Source organism: Stigmatopora argus, chromosome 17 (assembly GCF_051989625.1).
Source record: "Stigmatopora argus isolate UIUO_Sarg chromosome 17, RoL_Sarg_1.0, whole genome shotgun sequence".
Taxonomy (NCBI): Eukaryota; Metazoa; Chordata; class Actinopteri; order Syngnathiformes; family Syngnathidae; genus Stigmatopora; species Stigmatopora argus.
This window is the reverse complement of record NC_135403.1, coordinates 3980764-4003527: the sequence shown is the minus strand read 5'-3', so window position 1 is coordinate 4003527 and position 22764 is coordinate 3980764. Positions and strand designations below refer to the sequence as shown.

The window sequence follows — 22764 nt, the reverse complement described above, 5'->3', positions numbered from 1 at the left end:
CTATGATCCCTGCCTTGATAAGAAATGCTGTAAAGTATCTACTCTAAACTGGTCTTTAAATCACCCAATAATCACTCATGCATGACAGTCAGGCCCCATCTTGTCGATCCCTGATTATCTGTCTACATTTTCTCACCTCTGCAGATAGGGCCACATTTTTAACATTATCCTGCTTGCCCTAGGGCACCTGTATAACATAAGGTGGTAGATAACATGTGTCAATATGTGCAGAAAAATGTCTATATGTATACATTATTATTAGATTAAGTATATATATTCAGAATTGAGTCTATAAAACACATTCTTTGGGAGTGGTGAGAAGCAAGGGGGGCTATGCCAGATAAGGTTCCTGCAGCCAACTTCTTTCACCCACTTGAGTATGTAGGCCAAAGGGAAAAGCAAAGGGGATTCTCATTGAAGCCAGGGCTTTATTTAGGCTCTCTATGGGAGGAAGTGGAAGTGTCTTTCAGTTTTTCTGATATGAATCTCTGTCTTTAAAAAAAATGTAGTTAATGGTATAGATCTTTGGCCGGTTGCTTTTAAAACTCATTCAAGTCAGTTCCACCAGTGGCTCTCCAATAATAAAGTGATTTTTGGTTGTTTGGAGTGTAATCTGAGTGTGCACAGCACCCCTTCCCCCAGGGGAAAAGGTAATTTGAATAAGTATGCGTAATGTCAAAGGAGGATCAAGAGTTGAATAAGAACGTTCATCTAAAACATACATTTGTATTGGTTACCATGGGAAATATTCAACAAATCTTTGCTATTGTCTTGTAAAAATGATCATAAAGTTGTTCATATTTGTTTATTTGACAGCTCTAAAGTTTTCTGAAGGCCATACTAAATTTATGAAAAATGTGGCACAATGATCAATATGTTATGTCTCTTGTTAAATTGATGATGACATGCACTTTCTTTTTTTATTCCTTGGCATAAATTGAATTGAATTGAATAAGGCATAAGTTGAAAAAATCAGGTGTTGTTCTTTTAGCACATTGTACGCCTCATTTTAGTGACAGTTCTTTTTTACATTGAGCGTTGTTGAGAATTGAATGAACATGATGATCTTTCATGTAGACAATTAAACAGTTTGAATTTAAACAAAGTATTAAAATGGAGTTACAGTCAAAAATGAAAAAAAAAAAAAAACATTAACATTTTATGTGTAAAATTTTCCACATAGTTTTAATCTGCCATCCCCTGTGCCCTTGATTTTCTGTTAAAGCACTCACTCGGTCTATTGAATACCACAATTTAATGTTTTTTTTTTTACATTGTTTTTGTACAGTTGTCTAGTTTCTGCCATAATCCATCATTTACAGATTGAATCATTTAATAAAAACACGAGTCACATAAAATTTAGGGGTGATTGAGCATCTTGGTTCTTGCTTAAATGGGAGTGTCTCTAATGCCACGCCTAGAATTAGGACTTCAAATGCCATTCATATTAAAAGTGGAACCTTTACAAAAACATAAATAAATAAAAAGGACCAGTGGCCTTCACTCAACCTTTGTCAATTATTGGAATAAGATAGTCATATATTTAGGGGGTGTTAACTGCAAGAAAACAATAAATTGATAAATTTAAAAAGTAAATGTGGGTTTAGTCCTACAGTCCCTAAAATACATGTAAGGTTAATTGAAGACTAAATTATCAGTTAAGGAGAGAAATTGAATGATTGCTTTCATTGGCTGGAAAATTAAGGGTGTCCCCTGCTTTTCACCTGCAGACAAGCGACTATTCCATGAGAATAAAAAGTCTAACGATGGTTGCTTCCATTTATACGAAAACTGAACTGTGCTGTTGTGTATTTTTAAATTTCTGTATAGCTCATGAATGAGGGTATAGTTTTGTGCTTTTATTTTGTACTTGATTTAAAGAAAAAAATAATTAAATCAATACAATCGCCGATTTTTTTTTGGATGGGATAATGTACAAATAAATTAAAACACAATATAGCCAGTTTAAAAAATATATTGTTCCAATTTAGATTTGGAATGTGGAAAAGCATGTATGCCGTCTTTTGGTGTAAATGTGAAATGTGTATTTGGATTTGTAATGTGTCCATCCTCTCAAATGAGAACATTCTTTTTATTTTTTATTTCTCTTTTTTTTTTGTTTTAGAGCGCAAACGTCTTGCTGCGATTGTATTTATTTTGATTTTTTTTCTTTTTTCTATCTCGCTGACCCCAAAAGTCTTCATTTATCTCCAGTCAGCTTACCCACAACTTTTAAAATATTTCGTTGACACCCCATTTGTCAATTTTAACACATCCAAACACAGCATGTACTTGGGTAAAAGTAAAAAAAAATAAGGCCCGGGGCTCTTACGTACCAGCACGCCTTAAACGTACTTTAGGAAAGGTGTGTATGCATGCATGATATATTTTAAAGGTGCGATCCCTCATCGTTCACGAATTTTGGATGCAGAACTGTTGAAAATCCACCAAAAATATTTTATATAATTATTTTATAGACTTTTCGTAACACATTGTTGTACCACACACATATTTTTGGCTTCCTTATTCGATAAGCAATTAATTTAACCTGGCTATTTTTCTTTTTAGTGGCGGTATAATGTAAATGGAACAAAACTAACTTAGCCCAATGTTCGTGTTGCAAAAGCTCATAATTGTGAAAGTAAAACGAAATCCTGTAATCCTGCGATTATATTAAAACAAAATGAAAAGCAGCGCGGGTTTAAATTTCAATGCTCAACGGTTAGTGATCATCGAGACTCCGAACAAATGATGTTGCAGTCTTACTGCGCCATCTGCCGGTCACCAGGAAAAGTGCATTTCACTCTTAAAGGGGATGTCTTGGACACCGGAAGATACGTTTTTTTTTAAGGTGGACCGGGATAGTTCACAGTCACTGAAAGATTTAATTAAATTAAATTACATAAGTCTGCTTTTGCAGTTGGTTTAAATATAACTCTTTTTCTTTTCTTTGTTCACCAATAACCCACAGAGTGAAGACTAAGGTTTTTGTATGGCATGAACTCACTTTACGCAATTATGAATGAATGGGTGAGAAAATTACACGTTTTTTCAAGTCGTTTTTCGAAAATACCAAGTTAATAGTTACATTAGGGTTGTTTTACCGTGCCTGATTCTGTGTACGTTATGTTTTTTTCTAATATTAGGTCAATTAATAGTGACTCCTCCCATTAAAATCAGTCACTGCTACAAGTATATGGACAGATAGTATAGGGATTATGTACCCTGGCTAAACTGCTCAATATCTATGACATAAAAAAACACTTATCAAACTGTTGAAATTATACTTTATCAACTGTATGTATAAAAGTATTTTCCGTACATTCACAGACACATAAGAACATCACGATCATCTTATACACGAGCTCTGCAAACAAGCAAAAATCATGCAAATATCGAACATCAAAGGCCAATTTTCATATTGATTGAATCTATCTCCCCCCTGTTCACACTTCTTACTTGCATACAGTCAGTCACTTGAAGGTCCAGGCACCTGCATGTGCCTCCTCTTTTCCTCACCATCCTTCTTTCCTCCAAGCTAGAAATGCCACAGACATTCATTTGGCTTTTATTAGTTCTTACCATGGCCGCTTTGACCTGCTCCATTCTTTTTTACTTGTGTGCAGCTGCAGTTCCTCCAGAGGAACCTTCCTGGTGCTTCTTGGCCTTCAACGCTACCAACCAGCTTTATCCTGTCAAGCATTTTTGTGATGCTCTTGACATGGTATTGTTCTGTGGTTTCTGCCTAGATTATGGGTAAGTGAGTGTTTGAAAACCGTTGATCTTTTTTTTCCTTGTTACTTGCGTTAAAAGAGGTCATGGAAAAAGCTTGAGCTTGGCAGTTTTTCTGTTTTTCTGTCTCACTGGAGTTGGGGGCGGAAAATGTAAGCTTAGAAAATATATTTCTATGTGAGTTTGGAATATATTCTCTAAAAATCATACTAATTTCGAATTCAGTGATTCCATGTGAATCATGGGCCAAAGCTTATGTAATTCCAATGTTGTTCTAACTAAATATGTAAGTTATGATTTTTTGTAAGGTTCATTATTGTAGATTTATCCACAGAGAAGTGTTGCGGTGTCCATCGGTTACAAGGCGTGAAAATGACTCTAATGATGAGTCACAGGAAGTCGGAATAAAACACAGAGAGAAAAGGTATAAATTATTTTCTTCCTTGCTTTCTTTTTTACTTTATATTTTATTCCCATATTTTAGTTTTAAAAAATATACATTTTGGCCAATCTTTCTTTAGCATCCAAAACCAGCCTACTCAGAGGAGGGTGAGAAATTTGGCACTTAACAGGACATGTGTGTGCTTACTTGCATCGACCCCTCTTGAGAAAGTGCATGACGAGAAGACTTTTGTCTTCGGTGTTTGCGGGAAACTGGAGGGATATCCAGTTCGGGTCACAGGTGAGAGTCTACTGGATTTAAATCAGGCTTGCGTAAAAAAAATGGAAGCTTGGTGGGGTTAGAGTTTTGAGGTTTTTGGGGTCCATCTAATTTAACTCTTTATACGTACAAAATACTCATATTGTCTTTAAATGGAACAGACATATAAGGATTAAGAACTGGAAAATGTAATTAATTTACTTTTTATTAATTGATTTACTTTGTGTTTAACAATGTACATAGATAAATCTTTATAATTATCTAAATTAAACTAATGCCCTAGTCTTGTAAAATAACATATCTTAGTTAAAAGACATACATACATTAGCAATGCAAAACGGTCTTATTTGTAATAGTCTTTTACTTACTTGTCTGAATTATGCAATTTGATCATATAAGCAAAGGATAATTTTCCAAAGGAGGGTTTCTTCATATATTTAAATTTAGATAAACCGTTGATGAGGAAAAAAATTCAAGACAAAACAACAACTGAATGGAATACCATTTTAGCCTAATTGTTGTTGCTAGTTGGATTTTATGCCCATTGCTATTACTTTTTTAAATTTTGTTTTTTTAAAGTTTTGTTATTTTTGGATTTGTGTATTCAGACTTTGTGGAACTGGGTGGACCCTCTTACATTACTCTAGAGTCCCTCTGTGGGACCTCAGAAGGTCAAAGTTCACAGCAGGTCAATGTGTCAGATGATGGTTCATCTGCAGTTCTTTAGGGGAAGATTTTGGAAGCGTCGGTCAAACATGAAATTGGTGTTTGATTTAAAAAAAAATACATGACTGATAACTTCCATTGTGATTTTCATATTTTTCACCTTCTTTGTTGTCTTGTTTTTAGAGGTGATACTTTCCGAGCCCATTTCCAAGTGTTCATCCCCATTGAGCCTCTGCATCCTGGCGCTGTTGGAGATTTCTTGGGTTCACAGAACCCCCCTCCCACAGAGGAGCTCCAAAAGAGGGACTACAGAGTCTGCTCATATAGGGGATCCTATCACACTGCAAGCGTGCGTGGCTAAAGGACCAGCAGCACAGTTGTGCTGGTTGTTTAGTCACGGGGAGCGAGACAAGGAGGTGTGGGTCGAGAGGACTTGTGAGAGCCTGAATAGCAGCCTGGTATGTGAGCATACACTTACAATTAAAGGGGTTATATGTGTGTGGGATCGTTTTGTGGATCGCCTATTTGAATTAATTTTATCTTCTTTGTGGCACTATTTTATCAGTGCATCAAATAAAGTTTTCTTGCCCCCCAAATTTTTTTTTAGATGTAAAATATCACATGTATTTTAGATCTATGTCAGCAAAGGAATCCCAAATATAAACATAGAGCTCAGCACTGACTGCAGCAAAAGGACATAATTTAAAAATGTTAATTAATGAACTTATAAATGGTTGTGTGACAGATGTTCCCTGACTTCTGTGTTATCACTCCCAACAAGATGGAAAGTGGTAAGGAAACATCCAAATACAAGCACAGAATTTTAACAGTCCACTGCAAAGTTTGTCATCCTTTTCACTTCATGCTCTATTTTCATGTGAAATCTGTTTGACTTTTTAGCTGTTTTCGTTCATGCAGCAAGCCATACCTATCCAACTAATACTAACGTGACATTCCTGGTTGTGACTGATATGCATGATCCTCTCGACTTCCTCTGGAATTTTGGAGACTCCACAACTGCCAAAACAAGTAGCAGGAACATCACCAAGAGATACTCAAATGCTGGAAAGTATGTTGGATTTAAAATATAATACCTCTTCTACAAGATTTATAATTTCACATGTTAGTACTTCAGGCAAATTGATTACTTTAAGTGTGATATTCCTATCATACAACCTTCAAGTAGATGGAGAATAAAAAGGTCATTAAGTCGCTGTATCCAAAAATGACCTTTTACTGTAGAGTAATACCTTGAGATACAAGATTAATGCGTTCCGGGTCCGAGCTCGTATGTCAATTTACTCGTATCTCAAATCAATTCTTCCAATAGAAAATAGCTAAATACAAATTAATCCGTTCCCAACATTCAAGTCGATGGAGAATAAAAAGGTCATTAAGTCGCTGTATCCAGAAATTTTAGACAGCTGTAACCTTTTACTGTAGAGTAATACCTTGAGATACAAGATTAATGCGTTCCGGGTCCGAGCTCGTATGTCAATTTACTCGTATCTCAAATCAATTCTTCCAATAGAAAATAACTAAATACAAATTAATCCGTTCCCACCCTCTGAAAAAACACCCAAAACAGGATATTACAATGGAAAAAACATATTTTTATTAGTTCTAATTCACCACCTCCTCACAAAGTAACAAATACCTATCTAGTGGTTATGATCTTCAATAATAAAATTTGACGTTATTTGGTACAGATAGTGGGCAGACGAAAGAGAGAGAGAGAGAAATAGAAAGAGAGAGAGAGAGCGATAGCAAGAGAGAGAGCGAGAGTGATAGAGAAAGAGAGAGAGAGAGCGAGTGAGACGAGAGATTTGGTGGACAGCAATGCGCTCGTAACATAACATGAACTTTAAATTTACCGTATATTCTCCCATTTTGTAACAAAAAAATGATGACTGAATCAAGGGTATGGCTTATATATGCACAAATTAAACTTGAAGTGCAAGAAACTGCAAGGTGAGAAAGACGAAACGCCATATCGCAAGACAATGCGGCTGATACGGTCAATTATTTCAAAATAGAGAAAATATAAACAGATAACACGCTAAACAAAATTTATTTTGACGTCTATGAATAAAATTCAAGATAAAAATAAATCATCTTGTATAAAACGTGAAAAAACTCACTTGTGCCTGTCATTGCTTGTTTAGGGGGCCGCCATCTTACTTTTTACTGGTAGTTAAACGTACTCTGACTGGCTAGATGCGAGTAGCCTCGATACATGTGTTCCTAGTGTTTACCATGTCAGCACATCGCAATAGTTGTCAAGGCTGATCGAAGGTCTCGCGGTCAATCATTAAAATATCAGCCTTGATACCTTCGTAATGTGTATCTCATGCTATTTTTGCATCCAGAGACTTGGTGATTAGGGATGGTTTTACGTCTTTGGGGAGACGTCGAAGCGAGGTTACGAGGTATAGGACCCAATCGCAGGGAAGCAGGCAAGGACAAGAAAAGTAGCGCTCATACCAAAACCTTAATAACTTAGGCAGGATCTTAGAAAATAACAAAGAATTAGAAATCAAATCACAAAACCAAACCTGACTAGGGAAAACACGGGAATCGAGGAATGAGGTAACGCAGACACATGGCAAGGGAAATAACGCAGACGATCCGACAAATGACATAATAATCAGTGGGGTTTAAATAGACGAAACAGGAACTAATTCTAAATGACGCGCAGCTGTGCGAGCGCGTCGGCAAGACAGGAGGGACAAACAAGAGTGGGGAAACGGACATCAGAACACAGGGAGAAAGCAATGGAAAAAACAATAACCAGCTAATCCTAACAGATGGTATGATAAATTGGACCGCTACAGACACACTTCCTAGTTTTGAACTGGTCCCCGTGCAGGCAACACCCTTTCGGAACATGCAATGGAATGTGCAATCCAGCAGACGATCCTTTCGATTCATGCAGTATCTCAGAAACACCACGTGCGATGATTTACCCTTCAAAGTAACACATTTGTACTCCCTATTAAAACCATAAATATGGAGGTGAAAATTGTGAATCAGGGGGCATCTTACATGAGAGAAATCATAAAATTTGACGATTTTAAGGCAATTTTAACGGTACGGCTTATATGCGGAGGTGGTCAATATGCAAGAAAATATGGTAAATGAACTTAGATTACTATACACACACACACACTTAAAAGTAAGTTTTAATCTTACTTTACACTAAATGTAATCCTTTTTGCGCGATAACCGAGGCTAAGATGTTAATGTATTCCATCGTGGCTTTCGAGTCAGAACTTCCTAATTCTCCATGCCTTAGAACCGAGGACGGACCAGTTTGTTTTTTAAAATTATCGAACCAGACACGACCTGCTTTGAAGGGTTTCGCTGGTGTCTTTTTCAGATGGATGATTTACTTTCAAGTCCATATAGAGTCCCCTGGCTTTTTTTGGAGGTCACGCCATCTCCCGCTAACTGTTTATCTTTTAACCACATTAAACGAACGCTCTTCATGTCGTTATGAATGTCACTGAGCAGTTTGGAAGTGATGGTTAGCCCTTCATTGCACTGGCTTGCTTTGGACCCATTTTCTTCCCTTAAGTTTGCACTGATTAATGCAAAAAAAAATGCAACCCGTACGTCCGGTCCTCGTAGATATCTTTACGCGAGGGAGATGCGGCGAGAAATACAGAGCGATGCTGTTTTTATAAGCAACCTCTCGTATACTCAGCCACCTGGACGGCCGCATCGGGAACCATCTCGTATGTTCGTATCTCAAATTTGTCTCGTATCCCAAGGCAAAAATTTGCCCAGAATTTTCCTCGTATCTCAAATTTCTCGTATGTTTGGACACTCATATGTCAAAGTATTACTGTACTCCTTGCTGACATCATCCATAAATTCTACTTGTGGAACACTACTGCCACCGTCTGGCTAAGGTCTGCACTTACCAACACAATAAAATTTGCAGCGCAAAGTGCAAGCAAAGTACTACTCTGAAAAACACTGGGAACATTAGACACATTAGGATTAATCTCTCAAAGACTTGTAAATTTTGAAATGAATTAGGTACACAATCAACACAAATTTAGAATTAATTGTAGATAGAGAGCAATGTTAAACCGCAGTTGTGAGGCTCTATGTAACATTTTAGTACGAGGTCTAATATGTATTGTAAAAAAAGGTATGGATTTATTTTATTTGGCTTTACCATTACATTTGGATTTCCTTTTTACATTTAGATTGACCATTTATACTTAAATTTCACTTTTTAAAATTTATATTCAATATTTATATTTATAGTCATATTTAACATTTATAGTTAATGTTAAACATTGTGGTGGAACAATTTTCTATTCAACTTTTTTTTGTGGGCATGGGGATTATACAGTACTAGTGTGTTCTGTATACAGTGGTACCTCGAGATACGAGCTTAATTAGTTCCGGGACTGAGCTCGTATGTCAATTTACTCGTAACTCAAACGAACGTTTCCCATAGAAATGAACTAAAAACAAATTAATTTGTTCCAACCCTCTGAAAAAACACCAAAAACAGGATATTGGATTGGAAAAAATGTTTTATTTGTTCTAATTTGCCATCTATTAACAAAGTAACAAATAACTAGTGGTTTAATAGTACTAAAATGTGTTTAATAGAACTAAAATTAGATAGATTTTGCGGAGGGTAGAGAGAGAGAGGGACAGAGAGAGTGGGGGGAGACTTTTTGCACGGCAACGGGCTCGTAACAACATAAACAAATTTAAATGAACTTGGATTACGATGCAGACACACTCAAAAATAAGTTTAATCTAACTTTACACTAAACTTAATTCTAATTTGTTTTAAATTTTGATACTTTTCTTCTCCCGGGTCGGCTCTATTTGCCCCGCCTCCACCCTGACTTTCAGATGCAACCTATCGAGGCTTGTTTGCTTTTGTATTCCCTTCAAAATATTCACAAAATGATGCACACAAATGTCCTCACAATAGGATAACCCACGACCACATGCCAACGAGAAGTAGTATATTCTACTACTCTCGTATTAGCGATCGCTTCGCCATTCGCAATGACTAACGGAAAAAAAAACACTGAAAAAATGCGACGCTCCGCCCAGTGCTCGTAAAGACATTAAACGAGGGAGTTGCGACCAGAAAGACAGTCCGCATGATGTTCTTATGAGCAGCCTCGCGCGTCCGTTGTATGCTCGTATATCAAAATTTGTCCCGTATCTCAAGATAAATATTTGCTCAAAATTTTACTCGTATCTCCAATTGCTCGTATGTCGGGGCACTCGTATGTCGAGGTACCACTGTGCTACACTTTGGAGTATTTGTTCGAAATAAAGGGACCACTTTTCAGTTTGAACATGTTTACCTTTAAAATCACCTTGACTAGGATTTAATTATTGTAATAGCTCATTAGTTTTAAATCCAAGATTTGATTAACTGGAGTGAAAGTAAAATTTCTGTATTCATGGATACAAGAGAGAAAATTAAATGTTTTCAAAAAGTAACCTTTAAATAGATATTTTTTCCTTTGTAGGTATAATGTAACAGTTTCAATGTCTGATGGTCACATTTCCATCACTTCTGGAGTGTTTTCCATACTCATACAAAGAGAAGTAAAGCTAAACAAGCTTTTCCACCGGGCCTATGTTCTGCGGAACCACAAGTTCACAGTGAATTGCAGAGTCAATTCCGGGAGTGATGTCATCTTCCTATGGAACTTTGGCGACGGGACGACAAGGATGGGACAAAGTACTGAACAGCACACATTCCTCAGGTTACAAAATGTTTGATTTTAAATGTGGGTGATGTTCATCGTGGCATAACATGTCAAATACACAATGAACTGCTGATATTTTTTCGCGTTGTAGGACTGGAGAGTTCCAAATAAAGGTCACTGCATTCAACAGGGTTAGTTCTGCCTACCTAAGTAGCATTATCTTCGTCTTAGACCACCCATGTCAGCCACCACCTGTCAAGAACATGGGTCCTCTCAAAATACAGGTAAGACCTTTAAGTTGCCTTGTAGCAAAGATGTCGCAAGATTTTTTTTCCCTCAGGTGCGACGACACAACGTCATACATCTGGGAGTGTCTTATGACGCTGACGTCAAATGTGACGTAATGAGGGGCCTCCATTACACATGGATGTTGTTTGACACTGCCGGGCACATTTTGCCTGTTCCAGATGCCCACAAGCAGAGTCTTGTACTGCCAAGACATCTGCTGCACTACGACACCTACACTGCCACGGCCAGGGTAAGTTAGCACTTGGTAAGCTTTTTCAAAAATGATTGAAAATGGGGGAGAGATATATATTTTTTTGTTTTAATGTGGTTTCTGTAGGAGGACAAAAATGGCACAAACATTCTTAACGTTTTCCAATGAAGATCTCATCTCATTTCCTGAACCGCTTTATCCTCACTAGGGTCGTGGGGGGTGCTGGAGCCTATCCCAGCTGACTTCGGGCCAGAGGCGGGGGACACCCTGAATTGGTGGCCAGCCAATTGCAGGGCACAAGGAGACAAACAAACATTCACGTTCATACTCCCAATTTAGAGTGTCCAATCAGCCTACCATGCATGTCTTTGGAATGTGGAAGGAAACCAGAGTACCCTGAGAAAACCCACGCAGGCCCGGCGAGAACATTCAAATTCCACACAGGTTGACCGACCCGGATTTGAATCCAGGTCCCCCACTGTGAAGCCGACGCGATGAATGCACTGCAGTGGTTAGCGTGTCGGCCTCACAGTGGGAGACCTGGGTTCAATTCCAGGTTGGTCCATCTTCTCTCTGGGCCTGCATGGGTTTTCTCCAGGTACTCCGGTTTCCTCCCACATTCCAAAAACATGCATGGTATGCTGATCCGACACTCTAAATTGCCTCTAGGTATGAGTGTGAGTGTGAATGGCTGTTTGTCTCCTTGTGCCCTGTGATTGGCTGGCCACCAATTCTGGGTGTCCCCCGCCTCTGGCCCGAAGTCAGCTGGGATAGGCTCCAGCAGCCCTAGCGACCCTAGTGAGGATAAAGCGGTTCAGAAAATAAGATGAGATGGGAGACGGCATGTCATAATTCATTATAAGGCTTATCTAAGACTTAAATTATTTGCAGCTGCAGACATATTTGTTTTTTGTTTTTTTTTTCGTCCAAAGTTTTGGGTTGCCGACCCCTGAACTAGAGAGGAAAACACAGCGTAGTTTTGACAGTTTGAATCCTCGCGTTGAAATCCTCATCTTCAACCTTCCCTTTGCTAGCACACGAGTAAGACAAAACTCTCTATCAAAAGATGCAGTGGAAACTAGACTAAATACCAGTAGCAGCTCAACTTTTGAGACGTAGCGTCATTCAGAAACACATTTTCTGGATGAGGCTACGTCATTCAGCAAGGTATTTTCTTGGATTTGGCTCACACTGGAAAGGCTGAACGGTTGAGCTCATCGCTACTGTGACCGGACATTTGGTCGCCGGATGGTCGGTCGCCGGATGTTTGGTCGCCAGACGTTTGGTCGCCCGGACGTTTGGTCGCCCGGACGTTTGGTCGCTGGACGTTTGGTCGCCCGGGTTAATATAATTTTGAGAGCTGGTTTCAACAGTAAACTCTGTCATGTTGTCAAACGTCCGGCGACCAAACATCCGGTACGACCAAACGTCCGGGCGACCAAACGTCCGGGCGACCAAACGTCCGGGCGACCAAACGTCCGGCGACCAAACGTCCGGTGACCAAACGTCCGAGTACCTATCTGTGGTAGCACTATCCATGTAATCACCCAACCTAAACCTAAATAATAATGGCGACAATGATCATTTCAGTTTTGCCATGAAACTGTGACTGTGCATGATGTTTGAGGGCCACAATAGAGAACAAGTTGTCTCTCATTGGCCAATGGAGAAAAAATGTATTTTAAAGACTAGAATATACAGTAGTTGTCATCTCCACTATGGTTGTTCATTAAGTATGTCATGGCTAATAACTGAAATGGTAGTGAGTCTAATTTCTTTACTTTTTCTAGAACAGAGTCACATTTGGATATAATTGGATTGGATAACTTTATTCATCCCGTATTTGGGAAATTTCATTGTGACAGTAGCAAGAAAAGCCATAGTTATAAGTTAGACAGTGCAGTCGCAAAGGCAGCAGAACAACAAAGCAAAAGCAAAAGCACAAAGTACAAAGCAAATCAAAGTTAATGGGATCATTAAGAATCACCAAATCAAATCATTATGACAGAAAAGCAGCAAAAACACAAACGAGCAAGAGTGGACGGAGCTACCGCCACCGGCTGCCACTGGAACGGCGCCATTTTGGTTGTGGGAGCAAAAACGATACAGACTCAAGAAAAAGACGTTGTAAAGTTGGATAAAACTGGAACCACACACAGGAAGTCTTCCACAAGATGGAGAACTTCTGCAGACCTGGACCGAGGTAGAAAATATGCAGAGTCACTCTTCCAAGTTTATCCGCACAGTTCCTCAGTAGTCTGGAGCTGAAGAAAACAGCAGCAGGGCAGAACTCCTCGACTCCGTTGCTGGTAAGCGCCGACAGCTCTTCCATCTTATCCCATGATGGAATGGTTGGTCAGAAGCGTTGCTTCTTCTCCCGGCACTTTTCTCCAGCTCCGAATTTCCAGCGGGATTGAGTTCTCCCGGCACTTTTCTCCAGCTCCGAATTTCCAGCGGGATTGAGGTGTTGCTCCTTCTGCTGCGTATTGTAACAGCTAGTCCCATGTGTATGACAGCGTAGGCATGGTTGATGGTTCCAAAAAATAAGTGGCAGAAAGAAGCCAGGCAAACAGAACAAAGAAAGTTGTAAAAACATTAAAGTAAAAAGTATAAAGTACAAAGTAAAGTAAAAAGTAATGTATTAAGAATAGTAATAATATTAAAATATGATAAAAAAAGATAGAAGGGCTGTAAAACATGAAAAACAAATAAGAGTGGACAGAGCTACTGTCACTGGCTTCCGCGTGACGGCGCCATCTTGGGAAAATAATGCAAGCTTTATTGTAAGATAATGTATTTTCATGGGTATAAACAATCTTGAATACATTTGACCATAAAACAACTTTTTGGGTGAAGTGAATCTTCATTCTCCAGGCGGCCTGATGTTTACATCTCTTGCTTATAGTAGTTTTTTGGGATATAATGTACATTTTGTAGGTATACTGGCATCAAAATATAAGTTCAGGAGAAAATAATGTTGTAAAATATAGTATTTATCGGGTTTCATTTGTATGGGTTGAATTTACAAATATGGATGTTCTGCAGGTCAAGGTAATTGGTAGTATGGTGTACAGTAACTACACTGTGAGAGTTCATGTGATACCCAGCCTTCCTGTGGCCAACATCCAGGGCGGTACTAACTTCTTCATGAACAACAAAATCATCACCGTGGTAACACTGGATGGACAACGTTCCTATAACCCTGACTTTCCCACAGATCCTGTCAGGTGTCTGAAGACTGATAGTCTTTTGAATATTTGTAATACAAATAAAAAGCAGACATAAATTAATATTTGAGGAATTTTTTTAATTCTAGATTTAAATGGATGTGTGAACCAGTCAGCTCCATCAAGAGTTCCTGCTTTAACAGCCATGTTGCTACCAACGCTAGCATGCTCACCTTTCCCATGAGTTTCCTGAAACACAATTTTGACCAGTTTCGTTTCACACTCACCGTTCACAGTGGAGAGCTATCAAGTTTGACAGAAGCTTTTGTCACATTAACACCCAATGTGGTTGGGTATGAGAACATTATGACTCCGATACAGACTCTGCTGAAAAATAAATGCCATATTTTTCTGATTGGTTCCAATTTAGGAGGCTAACTCTATCCTGTCGCGATTGTGAAGGAGACCAAATAAACTGGGATCAGTCCATCTCAGTCAAAGCCACTTGTGAAGATTGTGAAGTTCCTCCAAACCGTACCCAGTACACCTGGACTTTGTACTTAGTTAATGCTTCCTCTAAACCTGTAGTAGAGGGTAAACTATGTTTTTTTTAATTCATGATCAAATGGGAGGAACTTAGGGGTAGTATAATTGTACATTAATCTGACGTTCTAGTGGAAGATTTTTCAATTTTGTTATCTTTTCTAGTCCCATTTTGTATTGCAGTTGACCTCAGCACCCCATCCACCATCATGGGTATGTAAAATATTGATTACTGTATTTTTCAGAACTATGCACTATGTATATACATATATATATATATATATATATATATATATATATATATATATATATATATATATATATATATATTTACATATCTATCTCTCTCTCTATATATATACATATATATATAAATATACATATATATATAAATATATACATATATATATATATATATATATATATATATATATATATATATATACATATATATAGTGCAAGTCGATTTAAAGTATAAGTTGCAGAGGGGTTATTTTATCAGAAACCAAGGACAAACATTATGCAGTATAGTAATATGAATTGAGAGCAACTGTCTAAAAAGACATCTATCAATTTAACAACACAGCATTTTTTTATCAGCAGTTTTTTTTTACCAAACTCTCAATCTCTCTCCAAATGACGACCAAATCTATTAAAAATTCCATCTGCATTTAGTACATATTCTGAGTAACTCCGCCAACTCTGGAACTAAAAGGCAAGCTGATTTCGGCACTCTCACTGCTGTCAGCGTGGGAAAATAAAATAGATAATTCGCACCTAGCCACCTGATAGAGTAGTTGAATCAATTGCATGAGTCTGTGGAGTCCCTCCGAAGCTCCTTTAGCAATAGACTGCGGCACCCTCATTGCAGGAAGGAGCGCTTCCGCAGACACTTCCTCCCATCAGCTGTCAGGCTCTTTAACAAAAAAATGGCTGTGTGTTAAGACCTACCGTATGCATGCATCTACATTTATGTGTATGCATGTATATATGTGCTAAGCAACACGCTTATTTAATTATATATTTATTCATGTATTTATTTCTTGACCTACTTATTATCTATCTATTCATGTCTAAAATGCCTTTGCTATTCCTGCATCCTCACCCTCTTGCCACTGGAACAACGAAATTTCCCGAATACGGGATGAATAAAGTTATCCAATCCAATCCAATCCAATCCAATTGCCTAACTTCGGTGCGGGCAAGCGTGACAACGATTCCCGCTTGGTGGCAGTATGATTTTTAGTGTGAATGGTTGTGGCTGGGATAGGCTCCAGCACCCCCCGCCACCCCTGTGAGAATTTACAGTTCAGATAATCATTCAAAAATCAAAAGCCTTTATTGTCATCATACACAGCTGCGTATAACAAAATTGGTGAAATGAAAGAATGAATGAAGAATTCGCACTTCAATATAAATCAGCCAAACTTTTAAAAAAGCATTATTAATCGTCCAGAAAATTCATTGATGACTCAAAAGTGGTTAAAAACTGATATTATTCACTAGAATCTACAATGGTATTTTCTTGAATGAAGAATTCACACTTCAAAATAAATCAGCCAAACTGTTTAAAAAAAGCATTATTCACCGTCTGGAAAATATAGTAATGACTCAAAAGTGGTTAAAATCTGATATAATTCACTAGAATCTACAAATATATTTTCTTTACATTTAAAAATGACTCTGGGACAAATGAAATGAAAAGCTGCAGTTCATAATGATGTGGTCAGATTGAATGAATTATTTAACAGATAATGCTTTTTATGGCTAGGAGAGAAGCCCCCTTATCATCCCCAAAAGGAGATTGGCCTTCAAGAGTCTCTGTACTCGAATGCTCTTGGGGATCGTACCGTCCATTTGCATCAAAAGGAAATTGGACGTAAACTTGATATTGATTATGACTCCTCTACAGACTGGGAAAGTGCTGACATTAGAGATGGACAAGGTATCTTCAAGGCGCCAGCATGATTGGAGTGTCATCAATTGTCAAATGCTCTCGTGTGTTACTCTTACCCAGATTATGACGTTACCTTGCAAATGGCAGAGGGAGAGCCTGGAACCTCAGCAGGGAGACTAACTGGTAAACATTGTACAGTGGTACCTCGAGATAGGAGCTTATTTCGTTCCGGGACTGAGCTTGTATGTCGATTTACTTGTAACTCAAATGAACGTTTCCCATAGGAATGAACTAAAAACAAATTAATTTGTTCCAACCATCTGAAAAAAAAAACACGAAAAACAGGATATTGGATTGGAAAAACATTTTTATTTGTTCTAATTCGCCATCTATTAACAAAGTAACAAATAACTAGTGGTTTAATAGTACTCGCTAATCGTGGGACAAAAAAGTTATACATCAGCATTTCTATTAATTCCTATTTAGATGCATGTGAGAATGTCTACCTAACAGTGTAGCTATTACTAAAGAGTATGCACTTTTAGATGTCAAACCCCAGACCCTGAAACCAGGAGATGACCCAATGATTAGCACAGCGTCACATGACATTGAGGGAAGCAATCTTTTGGAGTCCAGTCCCAGGTTGGTGATTCGGGACCAAACCTTGCTAGACCTTCCTCGAGAGCTTATAGATGCTGGGTTTTTTACGTTCTACACCAAAACAGGTAGTAAAGACACAAAGACATCTCGTTGATTTGACAATATTCGTCTTAATGCTGTCACAATTTTGCAGGACCTAGCTCCGGACTGCTTACCTTCATGCCTTTTAGTCTTAAACCAGGCAGCATGTACATGCTGGAAGTCACAGCCAGTGAGTCTTTATTTCATAAGAAAAATGTTTGCTAATACTACAAAATGCTGATCAAACTGACTTTTTGTTTTTTAAAGAATCACAAAATATTATTGTAGGCCGCACTCAACTATTCTTGAGAACTAAGCCTGTTCCCAAAGGAATGACATGCCAGGTGCAACCAAGTAAAGGACTGGAGTTGTACACACACTTCAGCATTTTCTGCACTTCAGGGAGAGCGGTAAAAAAGTATTCCACCAGTTACCGTATTTTCTCGCATATAAGCCGCCCACCTATAAGGCCCACCCTTAAAATTGGCTTAAAATCGTTGAATTTTACATTTCTCGCGTATAAGCTGCCCCCTGATTCACAATTTTCACCTCCATATTCATGGTTTTAATAGGGAGTGCGATGTGTTACTTTGAAGGGAAAATCAAGAAAAATCATCGCATGTGGTATTTCTGAGATACTTTATGAATCAAAAGCACATTATTAGGGTTGATAGGTTTATTATTAGGTATACTTTAATCAAATCAGAGAGACGTAATTTGACATACTCTAGCTACAAACTTGCAAGGAGAATCCACCCTGACTCGTCCTCGTCCCAGATGATTCTGAAGAAACGGCATCCTCCTCTGTCCATTTAGTCGCGCATAATTCAAAACATCTAAGGTAATATGATTTAAACAATTGCATAAGCTAACCGAATAACACCATCGAGGTCAAAAACAACTGCAACAATAATCGCATATCAGGTATTCATTAATAACAATTAAGGTCGGAACTCAAAAACAACTCCATTGGAAATTAAACAAACGAGCCTCCATTCGGCAAAACAATTCCATATCAAGCGAACCAAGCGTCATAATTTGAGAAACATATGCGAGTAATCCCGGAGGTTGATTGATAGCCATCCGCTTAATCAACAACAATTTAAGCGTCCTTCACAGATCTTCATTGCGAACTTGTATCTGGGGAAAGGGTCGAGGCGTATCTTCCAGTAATCAGTCCTGGAGCGAGGACTCGGTGAAATGTTAAGTCTCTAGCTGGAGCCAGCTGTCCTGGAGAGTGACCTCGAGCTCGCCCCAGTCTCAAATTAAAGACACTCTTATACAAAAATAATTAAAATGCACACATTATATAATAGTATCCCAGAATAACACCAACAAGGGTCAATATCATAAGGAAGTTAATAATTCATCCAGTAAAATAGCCACAAATAGTAAATGTTAATTTGCCGACATCTACTGGTGAACAAGAGTATAGCAACGCTGTAAGTCTTGTGCGCATATAAGCCGTACCCTTGATTCAGTCATCTTTTTTTTTAGTTACAAATGTGGATTATATGCGAGAAAATACGGTATTTAAAGATTACCTCAACATCTTTTGTTAACATTATTTGTCATAACCTCTAATGTAAATTTATCAAGTTTGCGAGACAATTTTCTCACTAAATGGCCAGAACGTCCTTTTCCAATCTATTTAGTTGGTCTTTTTTGTTAGTCTGTGTAAACCAAATTCCCGTTAATATTTGGTTTGGCTTATTTTGAAGGACTTATTGTACGAGTACAGTTTCAGTGTTGGTAACAAACCTTCAAGAATGCTGTACCAGGGGAGGAACTTTGAGTACTACTTCAACCTCCCATCTGGACATCCCTCTGATGACTATAAAGGTACAATACATTTCTAGCATCCACACATGGCAGATGTGAACAAGAAGTGTGTGGGTACTTGACCTGACACATGTTTTTAAATAGTGACTGTCTACACAAAAATCAAAAGCAGCATGTATGGATCATCCACTAAGGTCTGCCCTGTAACTGTCCAAGTGTTGCCCAGCTTCTTCAGAAACAATTCCTCAAATACTCCTGATATAAAGTTGTAAGTACAATTTAAAATATTTTCCTTAAAAAAAAAACTTGTAGCCCTTCCCTCTTTTGTTTTCAGGTCCCAATATGGGTTAAACAATCTCTCTGCGCTGATTTTGCTTGGGAACAGTGCGGAGATTTGCAATTATGTCAGTCTGTTAACCAGCATCCTGAATCGACTCAGTTTGGACAGCCAGGCAGACCAACAGACTCAGAGGCATATGCGTAGTGTGCTCATAGCCACTATGTGCAATCTGGAAATAAGGGACCAGGTACAAGCAGACAACAAAACACTTACTTGAGCCAGTGGACAAAAGTATAGCGGTACAACAAACAGAACAAGCAGAAACATAATTGGTTAGACCGACTATGTTGGATCGGTTAGAAAAAACTCGGTGCGCACAGAGGCCCTTGAGGACTGGTTTGGAGACCCTTGCTCTAATTCAAGGTTGTCAAATTCATCTCTGTAGTTACAGTATGTAGTACTTACTGTAGTTCCTTCAGTGGGCTATTATGTCTGTCATGAGGGCTGCCACAATTAGTATAAGTCGCACCAGCCAAAAAATGCATAATTAAGAAGGAAAATACATATATAAGGCGCACTAGAATATAAGTAGCATTTTTGGGGGAAATTTATTTGATAAAATCCAACACCAAAAACATACATGTCATCTTGTAAGGCCATTTAAAATTAAAATAAAATAGAGACAACAGGGTGAATAAGTATACGGTATACTAACGTTACATGACTGACATGCCAGGTAATGTCAGTAACAACGTAACATATTAAGAGTTATTCAGATAACTCTAGCATAGAGAACACGCTAACAAGTGTAGCAAACTATACCCAATGAATTATTCATCCTCGGTGTCACTTTTAAACAACTCCCCCTACTCGGGAGGTAAATAATTCCACACATAAATCGCACCAGATTATAAGTCGCACCCAAACTATGAAAAAAAATGTGATTTACAATCCGAAAAATATGGTAATCAACTAAATTACAATTATTCTGTTCTCAAACATCTACTTAAAAAGTCACTTAATTGTTCAGAAACATTGTTGACCGTAAAAAAATATCCAAATCCTCTTCTCTGAGCCTCTTTATTGAAACTATTGTATTCATTTTTCTTATTCATTGCCTGTGCTAGATGGGGAAGCCTATGAAAGCCAGAGGTTGTGCATCTGTAAGTTGTAAGGAATAGTTTTCATATTGTAAAATATATGCATACTGTATATAAAGTTGAACCCAGGTAGCATGCCCGCAAACACAAGTACACCAAAGTATAAAAGAAAAAAATAGCATGAACTGAATTTGCAAGAGAAACAGGGGGATAGCAAGAGGGCCAAAATTTTTATGAAAAGATATGACTATAGTATCTGCCCCCCAGCCCGGTTTTGATATATGTCAACAAGTAAAGTACAGGCCCTGTCAAATTTCCCAATGTTTAAAAAAAATTCAGCAAAACTTTAGGAGGCCTGACACTTAACGTTGTATTTTTTTGTTCTTTTGTTCTCTGCTGATCATTTAAACATGTTATTTGATACTAGGACTCAATGGGAGACAATATAGGCATTCTCGAAGATCTTTTAAAAGTTACAAAACAGGTAAGTTAAAAGTTTTCCCTAAAAATACACTTGTTAATGCTGGCTGAAAAACACTTAACACACAATAATGCTTCTTAGGTAACATTGGTAAGTGTCAGACAAGTGGCTGCTCGCGTGCAGGCCATTGCAGGGCAGCTTTCTCGATTCAGTAATCCAAAGCTGTACCAACTGGACCAGAGGACACTTAAGATCCTAGTCACCCTGTTATCATACTGCCTGGAGGCTACTGTCACCACTCATGATGTTACAGCCGAAACAACTGACATACCTGATGTTACATGCAAGGTGGCATCAGACCAACAAGACAGAGTAAACATAGATTCAACCTGTGATTATAGGCAAGCAAGTAGAACAAAGCAGGTTGAGCAGCTTGTGGAAAATATTCTACAAACTGCAACTGACCTTATTCTGGTGAGATGCCTTGCTTAAATGCTGTTAATGTCTGTATTATAACCGTATTTTCACGACTGTATTAATATCTTTTTAGAAGCATGCCTTGTTCAACAGAATGGAAGAGCACAGGGTCAATGGCGGCCTCATTTCTCTCTTTATTGCACGACAGAACTCATCCGTGTCAGTTATCTACAGTGGCTTAGTAAAATTTTACTTGCCTCCATCCCTAATTCATACTCTAAGAGGAGAGTGTATTCTTGGACTCATTGATGAACTCAAATACTCACCTTGGACCCAAACCAACAATCATGTCAGGGTGAGGAGAGTCTGGACATATAATCTTAGTAATTCAAATGAGTAAATCATTGATTATTTGTTTTTTCTGTTTTGTAGATAAGTGGACCAGTTGTGGAAATGGCTTTGTATAAATGCAGCACGGGGAGAAAAATTGCAGTTCGATCCCTTGTTCAGCCAATCATTGTTGAGATGCAAACACAAAAATGCAAAGTTTGTTTTTTATTAGTTGCTATTCAGCATGCTTTTCACACTTTTTAAAAGTAAAAATTGATTTATATATATATATATATATATATATATATATATATATATATATATATATATATATATATACGTATATATATATATATATATACGTATATATACATATATATGTGTGTGTATATATACATATATATGCATATGTGTATATATACATATATATATATATATATATACATATATACATATATATATATGTATGTATACATATATACATATATATATATGTATGTATACATATATATATATATATGTATATATATATATATATATATATATATATATATATATATATATATATATATATATATATATATATATATATATATATATATATAGAATCCTCATTAGGTGTCGGTTATATGACAACCATGCACACTCATACCCATATATATATATATATTGGATTGGATTGGATAACTTTATTCATCCCGTATTCGGGAAATTTCGTTGTTCCAGTGGCAAGAGGGTGAGGATGCAGGAATAGGACATTTTAGACATAAATAGATAGGTAATAAGTAGGTCAAGAAATAAATACATGAATAAATATATAATTAAATAAGCGTGTTGCTTAGCACATATATACATACATACACATAAATGTACATGCATGCATATG

At 37.6% G+C, this 22764-nt stretch overlaps 1 protein-coding gene across 1 annotated transcript in view; it reads left to right on the top strand.

Moving 5' to 3' along the window:
- Positions 1-3606: 3606 nt before the first annotated feature.
- Positions 3607-22764, top strand: part of pkd1l1 (polycystin 1 like 1, transient receptor potential channel interacting) — a 33763-nt gene continuing 14605 nt past the window's right edge. The window contains exons 1-25 of the mRNA XM_077624892.1: positions 3607-3756; positions 4055-4156; positions 4254-4414; positions 5243-5517; positions 5805-5850; positions 5960-6128; positions 10579-10818; positions 10913-11045; positions 11102-11299; positions 14306-14487; positions 14577-14780; positions 14858-15021; positions 15103-15183; positions 16742-16915; positions 16988-17050; positions 17413-17592; positions 17661-17738; positions 17816-17958; positions 19270-19390; positions 19475-19598; positions 19665-19857; positions 21138-21194; positions 21273-21605; positions 21682-21903; positions 21981-22094. Coding sequence (XP_077481018.1) covers positions 3722-3756; positions 4055-4156; positions 4254-4414; positions 5243-5517; positions 5805-5850; positions 5960-6128; positions 10579-10818; positions 10913-11045; positions 11102-11299; positions 14306-14487; positions 14577-14780; positions 14858-15021; positions 15103-15183; positions 16742-16915; positions 16988-17050; positions 17413-17592; positions 17661-17738; positions 17816-17958; positions 19270-19390; positions 19475-19598; positions 19665-19857; positions 21138-21194; positions 21273-21605; positions 21682-21903; positions 21981-22094 — 3792 coding nt within the window. The 5' untranslated portion in view covers positions 3607-3721. The remainder of the gene's footprint in view (positions 3757-4054; positions 4157-4253; positions 4415-5242; positions 5518-5804; positions 5851-5959; positions 6129-10578; positions 10819-10912; positions 11046-11101; positions 11300-14305; positions 14488-14576; positions 14781-14857; positions 15022-15102; positions 15184-16741; positions 16916-16987; positions 17051-17412; positions 17593-17660; positions 17739-17815; positions 17959-19269; positions 19391-19474; positions 19599-19664; positions 19858-21137; positions 21195-21272; positions 21606-21681; positions 21904-21980; positions 22095-22764) is intronic.